General features: G+C 34.5%; 2 protein-coding genes across 2 annotated transcripts in view; one reads left to right on the top strand and one right to left on the bottom strand.

Moving 5' to 3' along the window:
- LOC136807169 (A disintegrin and metalloproteinase with thrombospondin motifs 6-like) overlaps positions 1-16570 on the bottom strand; it is a 79469-nt gene that overhangs the window by 4799 nt on the left and 58100 nt on the right. The window contains exons 25-28 of the mRNA XM_067063749.1: positions 9293-9467; positions 3181-3401; positions 909-1025; positions 284-448 (exon numbers count right to left, since the gene is read on the bottom strand). Coding sequence (XP_066919850.1) covers positions 284-448; positions 909-1025; positions 3181-3401; positions 9293-9467 — 678 coding nt within the window. The remainder of the gene's footprint in view (positions 1-283; positions 449-908; positions 1026-3180; positions 3402-9292; positions 9468-16570) is intronic.
- Positions 10724-16157, top strand: LOC136807313 (uncharacterized). Its single transcript, XM_067063921.1, has 2 exons — positions 10724-10932; positions 15527-16157. The coding sequence occupies exons 1-2, from the start codon at positions 10875-10877 to the stop codon at positions 15820-15822; spliced, it is 354 nt and encodes a 117-aa protein (XP_066920022.1). The 5' UTR covers positions 10724-10874; the 3' UTR covers positions 15823-16157.

Here is a 16570-nt window from a genome sequence, read left to right as displayed (position 1 = left end):
TAGAACACATCAAAGCATAAAATAGTGACAAGTTTAGGGAGACAAATAGTGCGATAAAGGTTTCCTAGAAATCAGAACACATCATTTGTATAAAAAATTGAAAGGTCATAACATTTGGTCTCCTCCCATATTTCTAAAAAATCCCTTCGCCGGCTGCTTCTGAAATTCCGCAGATCTTTTAAAATCTAAGGAATTTGCTCGTAGGTTTTCGAGAAAATTGAGCCTCGTGTTCCAATCCTATAGATAAAGCTTGTATATTTTGAGCCCAAGGATATATTCATACCTTTAGCAAGTTCAACCAACACTCTCAACAGTTCGATTTTTTCGCGTTTTATCTCTTGCTCATGTTCTTTAGTTTTTTTCTCATCCTTGATTAGGTGACGCTCTTTGGCTTGTTTGCCACGGGGATTCATGTGATCGATCGAGCTCTTCTTTCGAACTTCTGAGGCTACATGGTCAAAATAAATCTCACTTCAAGGTTTTGTTTTTAAATAAGAGTGGTGTCGTTTGCTTACTCGTCAATTTTAATTCACAAGCTTTTTCACATTGAATTGACACGAATATGGAGCAAGATTGGTCATAGAAAGAAAAAAAGTAAACATATTTTTGCTTATATAATAGCATAATATAACAATAGGCAGACACTGTCCTGATATGAAACATGTGTCTGATACGAAACGGAACACTTCTACTTAATCTACCTAGATGACCGTGTTTTCGTGTCAGAATTTCATTCTACCCATCATCCCTCATTAAACTTTATTCATGGAATTCAACTTTAAGTTAACTAAAGAGACTGACAAGTATTATTTATGGGCTTTAGTTTTGAAAAGTTAAGCCCGTTATGTTATTCACGATATTTAATAATGCCAAATAATACCAAAAAATAAATAATTACTAATAGTTACCTGGTTGTATGAAATCATCATCTTTCTCGCTTTCTCTTTCATTTGATTGGTTCGTTTGATTGCCAAGCTGTCCATGCCAATCTTGTATGGTTTGTGTGAAATTTCCGATCTTCATAACTAGAAGAAAGTTGATGAAGAAAGTTGATGCAGAAAAATTGACCTATACTGATTTTTTATCTTAATCCTTAAGGTTCAAACACGTCAATAGGGCAATTTACCAGCCTCCTTCGCCAACAGACAATAGTTTGGAACCAGGTTATTTTTAATCGAAATAACATCACTTCCCATTGGCGGGTGCCCATCAAAAGCCAATTTTTTACACATACAATTGAGATTTGAAGTTTTCAATTTTCAGTCAATCGTTGGGTAAAAATTTAGTGTATTTTTCAAAAAATGAAGGACTTCTCTTCTTAAAGACTAGAATATAATCCTGTTCGATATATTTCCCATAGTCCTTTGGAATGGCAAATCTATATATTAATAGCCGTAGTCTGTATGTCGTTTTGTATGTTTGTCTGTTATACTTTCGTTTTCGCACGCAATGTTTTTGTTCTTTTAAAAGATGACTTTTGCTTCTTGCTCCACAAATGTGTTAAATCAGATTCGCGCCGTTTTATAAAGACTTTGAGTTGTTCGATAAGTTTGTTTTGATTGATAGATTATAATTTCTGCCCATACGTGCCCGAGGCCGCCTCTTAGGTTTTTTTCTTTTTTTCTCTCTATTCTTTTGTTTTATGTTTTCGAATGTAATTACTCTCGGGTGCCTAATAAACGTACATGTACGTTTATTTTTTTTGTGTCAAATTTCCTGACTGTACGCACCTTATTAGGAACTGAACGTTTATTTATTCTGAAGAATTTTCTTGCCTGTACGTTTATTCCCTCCTGTACGTTTATTTATTTTCGCCCAATTCATATGCAAAAAAATTGTTATTTTTTGTTTAAGTAAGATATGTTGAAAGGCCGTTAATTACATTCGAACGTATTGTGGGAGATTATGAGTGTTACAAGAGTAAATTCGAACGTTTTGCTTATTTAGTACTTATCATTGATCTATAAGACATATACCTATACGTCAGTCGTTTCGACCTGGATGTTCTACTTTTGAGAAATTGTTAGATTATTCCCTGTACGTTTATTTTAGCATGTACGTTTATTTATTTTAGCTCTAATTTCTTGCCTGTACATTTATTTCAGCCTGTACGTTTATTAATTCCAATTTTATTCTCTCCCCCGTACGTTTATTTTGGACTGTACGTTTATTAGGCACCCGAGAGTAACGACCTTATTTGATTTGAGACATTCGAATTCGTTTCAAAACACAACAAAATCTTTAAACAAAATCTGTTACAGAAAAGAACAAATTTAAAACATTTAAAACATAAGAATCACAAGACAAGTTTGTTGGAACAACTAAACAGCAACATTAACAATACATTCGAATGGCGGTATAAACAAGAGATCTTTCTTCGTAAAAAGGGACTTAAAAACATCTAAGTCGATAATTATATTGCTGTAAATCTAAGTCATTCATTGTTGAATTCAAAAAGTTATGACGAAGGTTTATAAAAAGCAATATAAAATTTCGCTATCACGCTTTTCTAGCTGCGTGTCCTAGCTGCCTGACTTTCGGCCCTCGGACCCTTAGCGAGACTAAAGAGAAGAAGAAACAAGCGAAATTTTGTGAAGTTTACTTCCCTTATTGGGACTAATTTGATTAAATTTCTATCTTTCTGGGGGTAGTGGGACTGAAGTTTGATTTCCTGATTTTTCCAACCCTTACAGGGACTGCCATTTTTAAAATGGCATCCTTAAGAACGGCTCATGCCCGTATCCTTCTCTTGCCTAAGTACCCACGGGCTGCCTTTTTTCGACGAATCTCTTGTCATGTCTATAATTTCACTCCTCTTCTCTTGACATCAAAGTTTTCCTAATCCTCAACAACTACGGCAAATGTAAAACGAGAAAAAATCTAATTGCAAAGCCGTTTCGGACGTCGCAGGTCGCCGGTATGGTATAGTTTGAATAACGCCCTTTCTGATCATTTTTGCAACAATTTAAAAATCTTTTTCAAAATATGGTTAAAAGATACGTGACCTGGGAGGGACAGAGTCAAACTTTGAAGAGAATTTCTCCCTTTAATTTTGACTTCATCGTATTTTAAGCCGGCTTCCCAACATCCAAAGGACTTTAAAATGCGTTCAGCAACAGCTAAACAGGCGTGCGACGCCGGGTACCGGCTAGTTATATATATTATACCACTATACGATACCTGAATTTTTGTCCAGTGAATTTTCTTCCGCAAATTTCTTTGTCACAAAAGTCAACACAAATCCCTTCTGTTTCAACGGATAAGGTGATGAGCGGAAATTTAAGCGGAACTTTGATGCGGGTATGTGAATACTCGGAACGACAAGCTCTTTCCCGCAAATACGTTCTTTTTTGTCGTTGTATTCTACTTCGAGATAATCTGTATGGCAATCCATAATCCCACTAAAAATAACGGTTGAAAATTTACAGATCGTAAAAATGTGCTACAAATCTGATTGGCCGATTGTACTCAAAATTACTCGACTAATCGAAAAACATAAACTCTTAAATGCGATCAAAAAGTTTCTCTGAAATTTAGGAGCGTTAAATGGATCAGCGTGGCTTAACTTTGCGGTGGATGTTCAACCAGAGATTTGGGAAAAGAGGATAAGAAATGCGCTATTCATCTATTTGAAGCTAGGCTGTAGAATCTTTTGTTTCTATTGAAATGTCTTCGGCCGATCGATTGTTTTCGTTCTGAACCAATCAGAGCGCTTGATTCGTTATGCGCACAAGACTATAAGTACAAACAAAAATTGGCAGCCGTGATTGATATCGAAAGTGAAATTTTTTTTCTTTCTGAAATCGAGAATTTTGTTATTTTTTATAAGCACTTTTTTACTTTGGACAAGGGATGCAGTGGATTGCGAGCCTAAATAGTTTCTCAGCTTTATTTGCAAAAAATATTTTCCTTGCTGGATAATTTAGATACCAAAATAATTGAAATGTGTTGCGTTAGAATACAAACGAAGCTGGTAAAACTAGTTTATCATTATTCTTGGGCTAAAGTTTCTAAGAAACAATACCATAAAGGCCTCTTCAGTAGGGATAGCGAGGTTGAAAATAAAACCTTGGAGGACAAAAAAACAACAACAAATGTCAAGGAAAGAAAAGAAAAAAAGAAACGATGATAATTCATGATATCAATGCCAGGAGGTCATAAATATCATGAAGGCTTTCTTGTAACAACTTTATGAGTTCTAGACAACAAAACATAAAATAATCTTGCTAAACACCATTGAAAAAATACAAAAATTATACCGAAGACATCGCCAGGGGATTTCCCCCAGATATGTTAAAAAAACTATGCATTTCCATCCAACCCAACAAATAATAGTGTATAAAAATTAAATATTCTTCCACAGTCAACAGTGTATAATATTTGAATTACAGATTGTCATTGTTAGTTTGTATTTTTTTCAGTGCATATGACTTCACTATTTCTCTAAATATAAATCACAGGTGACTCTTCTTAGCAACTGCTGCAAAAGATTAGGAACAAATAGCCTTTTCAGTATAATTCAACTTCATTTATAGGCCTTTAAAACACCTCAAATCAATGTCTATTCCAGAGCATGAAGAAAAATCAATGACCATTGATTTTACCTGAAGTAAAAAATTGGATATACAATAAAAATGATCAAAGCCTTTCCAACTGCGTTCTTGAGTAGTACATTTCATACAGACTTGAAAGCTGATTAGAAATTGTATTATTGCTCCATGAACACTAAATGTAAAAAGTGTGTGACTCAATGCTAAAAAAATTTAAATCTAAATTTGAAAAATATAGTTTAAAAATAACATATCAGACTGAAAATATGTGATTGTCAAAATAGTCCAGTGTACAATTGAAATTTAAATTCTAGAAGGGGAGAAGACATAACTTGGACCCCCCTATATGGACCCCAATATGGACCCCATTATGGACCCCAATATGGACCACATTATGGACCCCCTCAAAAATGGCAGGAAGCATTTTGGTTGATTAAAGAAGCTTTATATTTGACCATCTGATCATTATTTTGTAAAAATAAGCCATTTTGTCAACATAAGGACAAAAGAATAATTGATGAGAATTGTATCTCTAAAACTGCCCTTCCCAGTGTTTGCCTCTTGGCAATATTTATCTAATTATATCAAAGGCATCTCATTCGGTACAGTTAAAATATTTGGTGTAAATAAAGCTTGCAGGTATCCCACTTAAGTGCCCTGTCAATATTTTTGTCGAAAAGTGTCACTTTGTCAGGTAAATGACAGGTAACGTCTTTCTCGTGGAAGAAACACGTCCTTTCAAAACTTGAAGTTATGTAATGCTCTGTTCATACGAAAATAAAAATAAAAATAATAATAAAAGTACTATTTTCATATCTCTAAAACAGCTCTTTTGGAGCATTTAATGTTTTCATTGCATCACAATCTATATCCATTTGCACCGCCAGCATCCTATTGAGCATGAAAAAAACACTTGTTGCAAATTGGTGTATACACCTCATATTTTTTGATAATGTCCTTATTTACATAACTTAAGTGTCATTTTTGTCAATATCTGGGATTGATGATTTGTCATTGAAATCTTCTAAATAGCATATTTTGTATACATCATTTCCATTGCATATATTATTTTCATGTTATATATAAATTATATGATACGAGCGCGTTACAATTTTTCTGGTCTGTAATTTGTGACCTGTGCCCTGTGTCTAAGACACGTGTGACCTAATGTTCTAAAACATAATTTCAAAGTTATTTTTGATAATGAAATGATTTTATTTCAAGAAATACAAATAAATAGCCGGTCTATGAAACTAAACATGTGGTAACCATGATCGACCGCGTGGTGTCGTGATGCAATTTGCAATTTTTGAGGGGGTCCATATTGGGGTCCATAATGGGGTCCATAATGGGGTCCATATTGGGGTCCATATTGGGGGGTCCAAGTTATGTCTTCTCCCTTCTAGAAGCATTTCTGGCTCTTCATGGTTTGTTTACATTTGGTAACTTTGGCCTACATGTTCCCTGATTTGATGATTTGTTTTGACCTGCTTCCCAAATCAAAATATAGACAAATCAAGTAGACTTATCATCACAGCATGTATCCATTTCATCTATACCATGCAATATGTATTTATGCCTCAAAATTTAGTTTCCAAGGACAACCTGGATAAAAAATAAACATCGAAATAAAGATTCCAAAAAGAAGTTGCATCGCCAGAGAACATTTACATAATTAATGTGTATATCGAAATCTCCATTGAATATTTTAATAATAAATATATCGACATCCATTTTTCAAAGGGCATACAGGTCCAACCGCTCAAATCCACTTTTTCCATATTATATAACATCAACAACATAGAATTATTATTCCATTCTGTTTCTGTTGAGTCAATTAATACATGAAAAGTTTTCATCAGTTCCCACTCATCTTTTAGCAGACCTTTCCTACTGGCACTGGAGAGAACAGACGTGACAGTCAACATGCAAAAATGTCTGAATCTTGAGTCACTAGTCGTTGCATCGCCAACCTGTACTTGGATGGCCAATACTTCTATGGGATGGTGTTGTTAACAGCATTTCACAAAGAATATGATAACTATAGCCTGAAAATATATAAAATGGAAATCTGTATATGAAATTACCCTAATCCGTTAAATACAAAATGCAAACTCCACGGATTAAACAATATTTTGAATGTAAAAGTACCAAAGCCTTGCACCTTCTAAATCATAATCCACTGACTGGTCAAAATCATGGCCCTTCAGGTAGTCACAATTTATAAATATCACTAAATATCACATGTCAAAGTTATTTTATTGAAATGTTTTTGTTGTCGAAAGTTGAATTTCCAATCCAAAAATCAATGGTTTCCCTAGATAAAGCTAAAAGTACCACAGAGGAAATCAAGTATACTTACTGAATCTCAATTCCATTACCATGGGGCAAGTTTTGCTTAAAATTACATTTTTTTTATCTAAAAGTTGAAGAAAAACAACAAAATTATCAATTGATTTTGCCCATCTTAAATCAAAATGCCGAGACGTTTAAGAGAGTGCCAGGGTAAATTAATACTTACATGGCCACTATCAACCTTCCTACTACCCATAAAAATTATGTCTGCAACACAAAAAATTCATTCAGAGTAATACAAGCCAGAAAGAAATTGGTCCCAATTTTTCAAAATTTCAAGCATGCCTCATGTCCGCCATCTTTACCAGTCGGGTGTTTAAGATAAAAACTGCAATTATTGCTCTTTTCGGAAATTATTGCCGAAAACGGCAATTTTTTTCACGATGCAATGCTGAATCAGCAGAAAAATAAAAAAGTAAATAAATGAAAATTGCCGTTTTTGGCAATTGTTGCCGTTTTTGCAAATAAAAGTTGATTTTATTATTGAACACGTGGTATTTGACACCCTCGCGATAAGTAGGCCCACTGTGCCTCGTTTAGTTTTGTTTTCAACTGGTTTTTGTTGGAAATGCAGATAGCAAAATCGAGTCATATGTAAACAAATTTACAACGGGGGTTTTGTTATCTCTTTCTGGCTGTGTTTCGGCATCGATGCAGGATCTTTTAACTTATTATTTTAGAACTTTTCATGTTATTGAGCAACGAAAAATTGAAAAAATCACTTTTAAAAATCCGAAAAACCTTTTTCTCGATGCAATTTTACTATTTTCAAACACCTCTGACATCTTTGCCCTTAAAAGGACAACACATTTTGCTGATTCAGCATTTCATCGTTAAAAAAATTGCGGTTTTCGGCAATAATTTCCGAAAAGAGCGATAATTGCAGTTTTTATCTTAAACACCCGACTGTTTACTCCCAGAATATAGAATGATTTTCCTCGATTTTCTCAGGGGAAACCCCCAGAAGATCAAAGATTCACTCCCCAGTCTCTTTTTCACAAAGAACTCACTGGAAAGCTTTATTCAAGGACTTTTTTCTTGAACATTGGCTAACCTGTACGTAACCAGTCGGGTGTTTAAGATAAAAACTGCAATTATTGCTCTTTTCGGATATTATTGCCTAAAACGGCAATTTTTTTAACGATGAAATGCTGTATCAGCAAAATGTGTTGTCCTTTTAAGGGCAAAGATGTCAGAGGTGTTTGAAAATAGTAAATTTGCATCGAGAAAAAGGTTTTTCGGATTTTTAAAAGTGATTTTTTCAACTTTTCGTTGCTCAATAACATGAAAAGTTCTAAAATAGTAAGTTAAAAGATCCTGCATCGATGCCGAAACACAGCCAGAAAGAGATAACAAAACCCCCGTTGTAAATTTGTTTACATCAACCTCGTCCCCGTGTATCCCAGGCTTTATTTACGTTACTGATTGACGAATATATATTATCTAGCGCTATCAGTAAGAATCAAAAAGCTGATAATATGCAGGGATCGAGGTTGTGTTTACATATGACTCGATTTTGCTATCTGCATTTCCAACAAAAACCAGTTGAAAACAAAACTAAACGAGGCACAGTGGGCCTACTTATCGCGAGGGTGTCAAATACCACGTGTTCAATAATAAAATCAACTTTTATTTGCAAAAACGGCAATAATTGCCAAAAACGGCAATTTTCATTTATTTACTTTTTTATTTTTCTGCTGATTCAGCATTTCATCGTTAAAAAAATTGCCGTTTTCGGCAATAATTTCCGAAAAGAGCAATAATTGCAGTTTTTATCTTAAACACCCGACTGGTAACGCCATTTTGTTTCGGCCTTCCTTCTTGCTCAACTATTCTACAGCCTTGCTTCTTCAAAGGGTGCCGAATTCAAAGGGAAAGAATAGGAAAACAGCGAGCGGCAGCAGCGTTTCTTATCCTCTTTTCCCAAATCTCTGGTTCAACACAAAAAATAATGATAAATAATCACGATCGAAACATCTGTGACAGAAAAGGTTGCTAACCCAACAAAATTTCCCTTCAACTTTCTCATCTTCATGTTAACCTTAAAACCGTGTACTGTTTGTTTGTACTGTAAACTCTCGCTTATTTTCTATAATTCGAACTTGTTTCCAGTCCCAGTCAAGGAGAAACCCATTTGAAAATCTTTCTTCGAATCTCTCTGTAATTCGAAACAAATAAGATTCGAGTTCGGATTAGCGAGAGTCAGCTATATATTTTTTTTGATCGCTTTTTCCTGCCGGTATGAGCAAGGCAGGGTAGTGGTTGAAACATGAAATTATTTAATTGACCTAAATGAACCAATCAGTGCTCAGAAAAAGAGTTTGTTTGTTTAAGGAGCTTTTCGATTGTTTTAGTTAAGTACGGTATTTATTTGTTTATTTCTTTACCTTCTCGTTCCAATATTTAGAGAGTCAAACTTCAGCATGTATCCAGAGCTTTCGTTGGTGGGCGAGACGAAATCGATTCCACAGTTCTCATTGGCCGGGTAGTTCGAAGGATAATTAGGTGACGTCACGATTCCCAATGGTGCAGTGATGACGTCATTTTGTTTGTCACAGATATCTGAAAGAACAGAAGGGATTGGGTGGGAATGACTCAGTGATTCGTTTCTACTTTTCCTTATTTCACTAATATTCAGACTGAACCAATCGGACCTCTTTTGGAATTGGTATTTTTGTAGGTATATATAGTTCGAGAGCTGTCGGCCTTTAGATTAGGTCATAAGCCTCAGAATTTTAACCATCCTCCATTTATTGGTTTTAGGATGTAAAGATTTATTTAAATTCTGGCGATTATTTTGTTAAATTTTTTCGTTTTCAATTCCCATGGGATGATACTTGTAGGAAAGAAATTAACAAAAAGGGTAATTGTTTTTGGAAGTTGTAGAAAATGTAGATTGAGAAGGTCAAATGTTTTTGAAATACATTAGTCAGAAAAGAATTGTAGCTTAAACCAGGAAACCTTTCTTGATAACGAGGAAGTCGAGATATAAGAAGCTTTAGACTTAATAGTACAGTATAGATGCGATAAAAGCTAAGCGTGAGACTTAAATCACAATTTTGAAAAGTGTTACCATAGGAACATAAATAACACAGTTTTGATCCAATATACAGTTGAATGAAATTTATTCAACTAATTTTTTAAGAATATTTTTCTCCTTAAATGATTGAAAAGAGAATATTTTATTGACACCTTCCTCCATCGCTGTGAGGTTATTCATATTCATCTTATTTTTCGATGATTTTTTATAAGCATTCTTTCCTTTAATTAAAAGCGAGAAAGTTAAGAATTCATTCAAGAGATTGTTGGTGCTAAGATAAAAAGAAATATTCGGAAATAATTTTGCATATCTCCTCAATCACGAAATGGGGACACGAATCTGTCAAAAATCAAAAATTATAAGTCTCGGCATCTTCATCAAATTCGTAGATAAACTGTTTAAATGATGTAAATAGTTGTAAAAACAAGACCTCTAAGAAGACTGCAGTAAATTAAGGTTCAAACTAGTAAAAATAGGGTAAGAAATAAAAAAATACCTCAGAAATACCCTAGGAATGAGAACAGAATAAGAACAAATTTAGGCTCAAAGTGCTAAAACCCAAATATAACTAAACCTCATCAGAAATTTACAGTTTCTTGCAAAAAATTGTATCACAACTTATAAGATCATACAAAAAACTGTATTTTCTAACAAAAAGTCACTGTGAATGAAAAAATTTGAAAATATTGGCATAAAAATTCATCAGCGAAGGAGAGAGTAAACGACACCTCTCAAAACGATTGAAGTCAAAAAATAATGAAGAAGTGAAGAAGAAATATTGAAGAAACCAATCGATAACACAAACGTAGGGCGAATAGCAGAAAATTTCTTCTTCTCTTTCGCATCGTGCCGTGAAAAACTCATCGAAAGAACATTGGAGTTTCAATTTGATTTTATCACTGTATAACAAGAGGGATTTTCGAAGAGCGATGGATTTGCATTTGGTATTGAGCGTTTTGTTGTTTTGTATCTACGTCCATTACACAGGTAAGAAAAATGAGTCGTGAAAGATGAAAGCAATGAACCAAACATCCCTGTCAGCGTGCAAAAGATCTCGAATAATGCAGAAGTATAGTTAAGCCCTGTTATACATACTTGTTTAATTTTTCCATCCTACATACACTCGAGGCTCAAAAATGCCAAACAAATAAGAACGATTTAAGAACAACCGTCAGCCTAGAATGACTGAATTTTAGCCAATATAAAGATCAAAACGCTAAAAATAGGGTATCAAGCCAGAAATAACCCAATTTGCCCAAAAATTAAAACAGGATAAGAACAATTAGTCTGATTCGCAGACCTATACTTCCTATAAGAAACTTTTTTCGCTAGAGAATGAGCAGAAGCCTAAAGAACAATTTGACGTTAAAAGTGCCAAAAAAATAAGAACAGTCGAGCCTCAGCAAAAATTTGCTGGTTCTTATAAAAAGAGTGTATTGCTTCACTATACACAGGAAAAAGTTTTCGATTTTCAAGGTTGGAAATTCATTATTTTTGGGTTGGAAATTTTGGTTTTATAATTGAAGGTTGGAAATTTGAGCGATTACCTTAAGCTGATTTGGAAAACGTAAATTACCCATAGGTTTTGTAGAATAAACCAATGCCCTTGAAAAATCAAGTGAAAAAAACCCATGTAGAAATGACAATTTTCCAAGGCTGGTTGGAAAACATGATTTTTTGGGTGGGAAATTTTTATTTTCCAAACAGTTTGGGAATTGAAAAAAAAGGTCAAAAATCGATGTGAAAATACATATTTTAGTAAATTTGATACCTCAAGTTGAAAAACTAGACTTTTTGGGTCGGAAATTTGTGTTTCTCCAAACAGTTTGGAAAACGTTAAAAATCCATGTGGAAATTACATTTTTCTAAGATTGAGACCCTTTCTTGGAAAACTAGACTTTTTGGGTTGGAAATTTGTGTTTCTCCAAACAGTTTGGAAAACGTTAAAAATCCATGTGGAAATTACATTTTTCTAAGATTGAGATCCTTTCTTGGAAAACTAGACTTTTTGGGTTGGAAATTTGTGTTTCTCCAAACAGTTTGGAAAACGTTAAAAATCCATGTGGAAATTACATTTTTGTGAAATTGAAACTCTTTCGCAGGGGCCGCGGCTCCACTTTTAAAGTGGTAGGGCCATGGTTTAGTGTCTAAGGAGGTGCCACCATGGTTGGCGCGGACGGGAGAAATTTTTGAAAATTAGCCCTTCTAGACTGCCTAAAACAGGTCTTTTTCAAGGTTTTTACGCAGAATTTAGCTGAATCAGTAAATTTTTTTTTTGCTTTGAAAAAATGTGGTCGGGCCAATGCCCGGGTGGCCCCCCCCCCGCTGCCGCGGCCCCTGTTTCGATTGGAAATCTAGACTTTTTGGGTTGGAAATTTGTGTTTCTCCAAACAGTTTGGAAAAAGGTTAAAAATCCATGTGGAAATTACATTTTTGTGAAATTGAAGCTCTTTCGATTGGAAAACTAGACTTTTTGGGTTGGAAATTTGTGTTTTTCCAAACAGTTTGGAAAACGTTAAAAATCCATGTGGAAATAACGTTTTTCTAACCATTTTCTGCGCATGTCCTTGGGAAAACCACAAGCGATTTTTCGCTCAAAACTGTTTTGATGTATAGCTAACCTAGATATTAGGCTATAATGTGAGCAGTCAAGCTGTAAGTTTCCGTCAGGTGAGGCGTCTCTTCGGAGCGGCCTCGGTTAATCGCAGTGAGTTCGCACAGTGAAGCACATAGGGTACTTGTGTCATAGTTTCAAATAGTGCCCTGCTGAGCTGTGTAAGTGATATCTAAGATCAACCACGTATCTGTGCGAACAATAACGAGAGATTGACCGGGATCCATCGAGCCTAGGCTAGCGAGTGACTGTTCACAAAAACCAAAAACCTTGTTTAAGATCTCTTTTCCACATCTCTGCCATCACTTTTTGGATTTTGGCTTTTTTCAACCTGAATTTTCGAAATTTCCAACCTTGTTTAGCTTGGATTCTGGCTTTTTTCCAACTGAATTTACAAAAATTCCAACCTTGTATTTCGGCTTTTTTACACCTGGATTTTCGAAATTTCCAACCACCTTAAATTTGTATTTTGGCTTTTTTCAACCTGGATTTTTTTAAATTCCAAGCCATGGAAAATTTGGATTTTGGCTTTATCCAACCTCGATTTTCGAAAATTCCAACCTTGTTTAAGCTTGGATTTTGGCTTTTTTCCAACTGAATTTTAAAAAATTCCAACCTTGTTAAATTTGGATTTTTGCTTTTTTCAACCTGGATTTACGAAAATTCCAAGCCATGGAAAATGCCAAATTTCCAACCTTGGAGAATGTCCCAAATGCGTGTACCTATCCGTCAGTTCAATTTTCCTTTATAAACGAACATGGAAAATCGAAAAAAATCGAATTTTCCATTTTGTCTTTGGCTAAAAAAACGAACCATGGAAAATTGAAATTTTTGATTTGATTTGTTTTAAAAATTCCTAAATTTTTTTCACTAACACAAAAATTGACAAATTTTGTCAAATTTTGTGATTTTCATTTCGTTTATTCAATATACGATGATGAATTGAAAAATGAACTGAAAATTTTTGATTATTCAATTATCATTCGTTGATTGAGAAACACGTAGAGCGGACAGCAATCAAAATAAAATTTAGCACTCGTAGTGTAATTACACTTTTTTATAACACGCCCGGGGAGGGGGCACTCCAGATAAGTGACCTACTGGACGTGCGGCCCTTAAGGGTAGGTCTTTTGGACTTTGGAAAGTGCACTGCAAGGGCTGATTTGTGAGCAAGTGGGAAAAAGTGCACTGTAAAGGGTGTAAAATTTGAGAAAATACCAAATTTTGAGGTAAGATTTGAGAAATTTCAATTTGCCCTGAAAAGAGCAAAAAATTTCGAAAAATTGCACTACAAGGGTCGATTTTCAGCCAAATCTTTCCTGCACTGTAAGGGTCCGATTTTAGAGACCTGATCTTTGGCCGAACGTACGGTGGTTTTCAAAATCGAGTATCCGCCGGGGATAACACGGCAAGCATTAAAATAATTTTACACCCAAGTGTCAGTGACCTGGCCAGATCCGTCACTGTAAATAACCTGTCGGAAAGAATTGCCCAAAGTGAGCTAAATGAGTAACGCCAGTCAAAATTGATTTAAATTTCAAACCCAGTCAAATTGTTCTCTTCCTTAATGGTTGTGTCTCCTTCAGCATGTATCAAACCTTACTATTTTGATGTATCTGACGAAAGTAGTAGGGTTTGAAAGTTAAGATTTTTATTTTGAATTTTGTCCTTACGGTGGAAATTGAGGTATAATCTCCACCAGGTCATTGAGACAGGGGTGTAATACGATGAAATCGATCAGTGATTTGATTTGAACTCGATGCTTATTGGCTAGCATAAGCAATAAGTTTTTCTCAACAAAACTCATTGAAGTTCTGTTATGATTCTTTTTGTTTGGCCATTTAGCTAACACCCTAAAGAAATTCGAACACGTTCGATATTGACAACACAACTGTTAATGTTCAACACTCTTTCTTGTGTAGACAATCTTCCCTTTTTCTTTGTCTGGCGCAATTAATTTGAAATTGAATCTGATTGAAAAAAATCCAATTTTTCATTTTTTTTGTAAAACGAAAAAATGAAACAAACGCACTCTAAAACACAAACTTCCCGCCAAGTTAGTGCTCTAGAAATATTTTTTAGGAATTTTTTCAAGAAATCAAAACAAAAATTCCAATTTTCTATAGTTAGTTTTTTTAGCAAAAAACGAAATGGAAAATTGGAATTTTTTCAATTTTCCATGTTCGTTTAAAAAGGAAAAATGAACTGACGGATAGGTACACGCATTGTCCCACATTTTCAGGTTGGATTTTCCATTGGATTTTATCTTTTTTCCAACTAAGAAAACTTGAAATTTCCAACCTTGGAAATCGAAAATTTTTTCCTGTGATAAGCCTGAGTGGAGTATCATTTAACATACACGTTGTTTTTAATAGGAACAAACTTATAAAAACATACAGTAAGGCTTCAACAGCCAACATATTAAGAACAAGTTAAGAACATTTTAAGGCTTTGCAAGGAATACTTTATTTTAGGTTTAGAACTCAGAAAGCTAAGAACATTTGAGGGCTTAAAAATTTTGTACTCTCGTGTAAAAAAGCCGTGTATGGTTTAATTCAATGATTTAACCAGACAAAAAAATTGTAAAGGGGTCTAAATTATACTTAACTTGGTTCACTCTAGGTTCAAAACACAGTAGTTCCAAAACTCGCAAAAAAATTTTAAACAGATCTATAAGAAAATCTATAAGAAGCACGAAATGTATTGAGATTTTCCTCGTTTTTCGAAATTTGAAGTTCGGGCGAGAGAGTCGCTTTTGGGCTATCTGTTAAATGTAATCGGATATTTCAATTTGGGAGCGGCTCATAGACCTCCAGGTTGTATTATGAACCTTATTGGACAATTTTTTGGACTTTTGGATCCTCAAATCCTAAGGTGATAAGTCTTAAGTCTAGCGTTAAAACTCTGGTTGTAGTATCAAAACCCACAAAAGTAGATACTCTATTAAAGTTTTATCATCATTTATAGAATCGAAGTTGAACTGTTGGCGATGCGAGGCTGATAAGAAATGGGAAGACTGTGATAATTGGACATCCACAACGTGTCAGGGTGACCAAACACTATGCGGTTATTTCTATTCAAAACAAGGCACAGTGGAAACGTTCATGCGTGATTGCGTGACTGAAGATTTCTGCAATAACAAACCCCCGTGCAAAGATAAAAAGTTGTCGTCGTGTAAAATCAAATGTTGCGATAAAGATTTGTGTAATGAAGAAATGGTTCCAGAATTTGTCGATGAAGAGCCAAAAGCGACCGAACTTTGAAATCCAATATCATAAACAATTTCATTACTCCCACAATTGAAAATCCTCAAACCAAACAAACCCAACTGCCACACAACGTTTTTATTGTCTATGGCAAGTCCATGACGTATATAAAACGTTGGATAGACATTAAAAACATTATATTTGATTTAGTTCCTGTTTTTGTTAACCTCGTAAAATATATAAGGAATTACCGCGATAGAGTGACAGCCCCTAAATTATGAGTAAGATAAAATGTAGATATTTAATGTTATTTTTTTTTGTATCTGACAGTCGATATTGTAAAATTAAAACGAAAAAGTAAAACGAGTTCAAATAAAAATAATGTCTCCAGAGTTTTAGTTTACTTGGTTCAACTACCGACAAAAGCTCCCTTCAGCAGACAAGCTTTTTGATTTTTTGGAAAAGCTCATTTTTGATTTTTATTTTGCAAATCTGAATCTTCAACAAGAACATAAAAGCTTGTAGTTTGACAGTCATGTTTTGATACCATCGGAAAGCTTTCTTATACTATCTTTAAAAGCATTGTGCAAAGGGATTTACGCCCCTTTAAAAAACAAAGTGGTCAGGAATTATGGCAAATAGTTTTGGACTTGCTACTTTGATCCTATTTAGACTCTTATGCCTCGTTCGGAGTTAAAGTAATGTTATGTCTCACGTTATTCGGAAAAAAAGAATTCGGTGGGAGTAAGAACTTAATTCTCTCTGCAAGTGAGTACACAGCGATCTAGCCTGGTTAACCAAGCCA

Source organism: Clytia hemisphaerica, unplaced genomic scaffold (genome assembly GCF_902728285.1).
Source record: "Clytia hemisphaerica strain Z4C2 unplaced genomic scaffold, Clytia hemisphaerica genome assembly, whole genome shotgun sequence".
NCBI classification, from domain to species: domain Eukaryota; kingdom Metazoa; phylum Cnidaria; class Hydrozoa; order Leptothecata; family Clytiidae; genus Clytia; species Clytia hemisphaerica.
Note: the sequence above shows the minus strand (reverse complement) of the source record. Positions and strands in the feature narration are given on the sequence as shown.

Coding starts and splice junctions, on each gene's coding strand:
- LOC136807313 (XM_067063921.1), top strand. CDS start 10,875: ATGGATTTGCATTTGGTATTGAGCGTTTTGTTGTTTTGTATCTACGTC. Junction 10,933..15,526: donor TATCTACGTCCATTACACAG/GTAAGAAAAATG, acceptor CATCATTTATAG/AATCGAAGTTGAACTGTTGG.